The sequence below is a fragment of the Pygoscelis adeliae genome, unplaced genomic scaffold, assembly GCF_000699105.1.
Source record: "Pygoscelis adeliae isolate BGI_AS28 unplaced genomic scaffold, ASM69910v1 Scaffold465, whole genome shotgun sequence".
In the NCBI taxonomy this organism is placed as follows: domain Eukaryota; kingdom Metazoa; phylum Chordata; class Aves; order Sphenisciformes; family Spheniscidae; genus Pygoscelis; species Pygoscelis adeliae.
The window spans coordinates 270,202-274,313 of NW_008824812.1; the positions used below are offsets into that span (position 1 = coordinate 270,202).

Consider the following 4,112-nt stretch of genomic DNA (forward strand, 5'->3'; position numbering starts at 1 on the left):
ACCAGGTCACAGTCGGTAGTCTGCGGGCAGCGGGAGGGAGGCGATCAGCGGCGGGAGGAGAATGGGGACGGGCCGTCCGAGTGGGGCAATGCCTCCGTCGCAGCCGCGGAGCCGCAGCAGCCTCAGCCGCCCCCCGGCAAGCTGAAGAAAACGGCTTTCAAACTGTTCGGAGGGAAGAGGAGCATCTGTACGCTGCCCAGTTTCTTTGGAGGCAGAAACAAAGGCCAGGGGAAAGTAGCCTCCAAAAAGGGCCTCAGTAAATGTAAGACCCACGACGGGCTCAGCGGTGCTGCATATGACAAGGGTGGTGGGGTGCAGCTGGAAAGCCCTTCGGAGGGGAGCAGGGACTCGCATCCTTGCCCTCTGCCGAGCTCCCAAAGCGCTCACTTGGCCGTAGACGCCGGCGCCAAGTTTGATTTTGGCCAGCAGGACAGCTCTCCGCCCGGGAGTATCGAGGGCTGTGAGAAAAAGCCCAACGGAGAGAAGTCCTCCTTCCCCAGACCCAAAAAAGGCCTGAAAGGGTTTTTTAACAGCATCCGGCGTCACCGGAAGAGCAAGGTTGCCGAGTGTGAGAAAGCAGAGCTCCCCGAGTGGACCCGGCATTCGGAGGAGGCCGGCAAAGCTCCTGGTGTGGGAGCGGAGAGCCGAGGGGCCGCGGAGGGAAGGGGGCCGGGACCTGTCCCTCTTGCCGCGGCCTGCCCGGGGGGCTCGGAGGATGACCGCTCGGTAGGCGCGGCTGCCAGCTGTGGTGGGGCTGCCGAGCCCGGCCGCCAGGCGGCTGATGAAGGCAGCTCTGAGGGCAACGCGGTGGCGATGCCGGGGAAGAGGGACGTTCCGGATACGAAATCAGAGGCTGACGCTGCTGTTTGCGCAGAGTTTGACTACGGCAATCTCCTGCTGGCCTTTCATCCGGACTTCATGGACAACGACCCTCCCTGCCTACACTCTGGGGACCTGCTAAGCCTCATCTTAGGAGACGTCACATCCCTGAAGAGCTTCGATTCCCTGACGGGGTGCGGGGACGACATTGCTGAGCCTGACATCGCTGAGAGCACCATCTCTGTGGAGCGCAGCAGAGATGCTGCTAAACGGAGCTCCTGCCTGGTCACCTACCAGGGCGGTGGGGAGGAGATGGCCATACCTGAGGAGGCGGAGGAGTACCTCCACCAGATATGGAACAGCGGCACGGCAGGGGACAGGAGCTACGGAGCCCAGGTGGTGTCGAGTAGCAGTTTGGAGACGCACGCCTCGCAGGAGGCGGAAGCCCATCCCTACGTGGGGGACGCGATGGACGGCGTTGACCTCCTGACGCCACAGAGTGACCAGCAAGAGTCCGCCCCTAATAGCGATGAGGGTTATTACGACTCCACCACGCCGGGGCCGGAGGATGAAGCCGGAGATGGGCTCGGTGAGATCAAGAAGGACCGTCTTCCCAGAGACAGTTATAGCGGTGATGCACTTTATGAGTTTTATGAGCCTGATGACACGCTGATGAGTCCCTCTCACGGGGAGGAATCCCTGTTTGAGAGCAAAGTCTCACGCCCGGGGATCTTCAGCTACTTCTTGGACATCTGCCCCCCTGCTGAGAAGAGCCTGAACCAGATGCTGGATCAGAAAAGAGGGGTGATGGAAACGGAGGAAGAGACGGAGGAGGAGCGGCTAGCGGCCATTCAGAAAGAGCTGCTGTACTGGGAGCTGCAGAGGGAACCGGTCTTGAAACGACTTGATGTTCCCAGCAAGGAGAAGTGTCCCCGGGAAAAGCAGTGCGTTGAATGTAAAACTAGAGCAGCCAGCTCGATTGGCAAGAATCAGAGTGGCCTTGGTAGCGAGCAGGTGGCCTCGCACGCCCCAAACAGGGGTGTGAATAGTGGGGTTTCGGTGGCTAGAGCTGAAAATCCAGAGTGGAGGGATTTTCCAGGGACCCTGTGTCCAGAAAACTGTTACAACAGCCAAAAAGCCCAAGGAAGTTGCCTTATTCAGCTCACGAAGAACAACCCGGGGTTCGATTCGGACCCGGACTGTGGGTTGTTTGGGGGCTCCATCCACGGCAGCGTAGCCCCAGCCAAAGCAGGGATGTTCCCCGCCTACAGACTCCCAGAGCACGAGCGTGGCAGCGGAGCGGAGACCACCACCGGCAAGCCCCAGCTGGGCAGCGAACACGAGCCCGAGCATGCCGTGAGCTTCTCGCAAGCGCTGGTGGAATTCGCCAGCAGCGGCACCCTCTTCTCCAGCCTCTCCGAAAGTCTGGGGAGCTCCAACTCCGGCTCTTCCTTCACCCAGAACCTCCCTGCCCTCCCCACCATGGTCACCTTCGACGTCGTCGACGTGGAGCAGGAAGGAGAAGGGGAGTGCGAGCAGCATCCCGAGATGAACGCCGGCGAGGACATTGCTGAGGCCTTTGACGATGGCTACGGACGGAAAGAGTCGTTGGCCGAATGTGACGAGAGAATGTCCCCGGGGTACCCCCCGGGCTCTTTCCAGAGCTGCAACTGGGGTGTTGCCAGCCTGCCCCGCCACCTGCGCCTCCACGGGCTGAGCCCCTCCATGCCAGCACCGCTCTCCGTCAACCGGAGGAGCCGGTCACTTGACACGGAGAGCCTGGAGTTTGAGCTTGCTGACTCGCAGGTTGCCAAGAGCGGCCCTCAGCCGTGCCGGCTCTGGTCGAAGCGGGAGGGTGGCAAAAAGGACTCGGGCGGAGCGAGGAGGAGCAGGAGCAAGGAGGAGGGTGAGCTGGCGGCTCCTGACGGCGGGTTGAGCTGGCCGGGCTTGCAGCACCTCCGGCACGACACCGACGCGGCTGGGGGGGGGATGAAGCACTGGGGTTTCGCTCCGGCCGCCGCGATGCAGAGTGCCTGGGAGCCGTCGGAGCAGCCGGGCACCGTGGCCCCTTTCCTGTCTCTTTCCCGGAGCATCGCCGGAGAGACTCCGGACAGGCGGCCCCAAGAGCCGGAGCTGAACAGGCACCCGCTCAGGCCCTCCAATTTACCTCTGCAGACCGACGCGAGGCGGTCCCGGGAGGCGGCTGGTTCCTACAGGTACCACGGAGAAGTCACCGCCAAAAAGCTGGCCCGCTTGTTACCCGTGGGAGAAACGGAGCCCGAGCTGCCCCCGAGCTTTAGTTTCGCTTGCTCCCTGGAGAAACGCGCCAAGTGCAAACCCGTCGGCATCGCCCAGGGCGTGCCTCAGCATCCCAGCGACAGCACCGACAGCGTAAAAAGCCCGGAGCGCTGCGGAGAGCCCCTGAAAGGCAGAGCCAGCCCCGGCCACGCGCTGCCCGCCGGCTGCCGGAGCACCGCAGTGAATGTCACCGAAGCCGAATAGCTGCTCTGGGGAGGGTGTGAAAAGGGTTGCGAAGTGCAGGGAGGGAGAAAATAAACGTTAACGAGCAATTTGTGAGTGACTTTAATTTAGACCTGGGCTGATAAGGATGAGCTCCTCTCCCGCTGCTGTGGTACGTGGTCTCGCCGCTGCGGATGCTCCGGCGGGGGTCGGAGCCCCCTCTGGGATTCGTACGTTAACGCTGAGGCACTTTCTTGTTTTCCAGCGCGAGCCGCCACGCTCTCGAACGCCAAGTGCAGTAGCAGCCCCCGGCACGCGCTCACGTGGCTGCTAGAATAAAAGCTGGGAACGGACCTATTGCTAGCATGGCAGGTTTGGGGTTTTTCTGCAGGACTGGAGCTGGGGGAGCAAGCCTTGGGGAAACTTTTGAGAGAAATCGGGTTTTTTCTTCCTCTTGTCGGTGAAATGTTTTGGTTCAGACTCACTTTGAATGTCTTCCATCTCGGTCTCGATTTGGGGAGGCTGGGAGGAAGGACGCCGGTTATTTCCAGAGCGAGAACGGGAGGCGAGTCAGCTGAAAGGGGAACTTTGCAGTAACATTTTTATTTATTGGTTTGTTTTTTCCCTTGCCCCAAAGGAAAGCAGGAGCTTTTGTGTGCGTGCCGATAAGGTTTTCCAGGTCTAGTTTTCATTTGCTCAAAGATACCGCGCTCGGAGAGATGTGCTGTCGATGGTGTCCCTTTTAAGAACAAAGTGTCGGTCCCTTCTTTGTCGTGGTCTGTCTTCACGGTGCGTAATTCCCGGTTGAAACCTTTCCCGTGCTTTGTCCCACG

The 4,112-nt window shown here is 60.7% G+C and overlaps 1 protein-coding gene across 1 annotated transcript in view; it reads left to right on the forward strand.

The window, feature by feature from the left end:
• Positions 1-3,572, forward strand: part of AMER1 (APC membrane recruitment protein 1) — a 7,493-nt gene extending 3,921 nt beyond the window's left edge. The window contains exon 2 of the mRNA XM_009324263.1: positions 6-3,572. Coding sequence (XP_009322538.1) covers positions 6-3,321 — 3,316 coding nt within the window. The 3' untranslated portion in view covers positions 3,322-3,572. The remainder of the gene's footprint in view (positions 1-5) is intronic.
• The last annotated feature ends 540 nt before the right edge of the window (positions 3,573-4,112 follow it).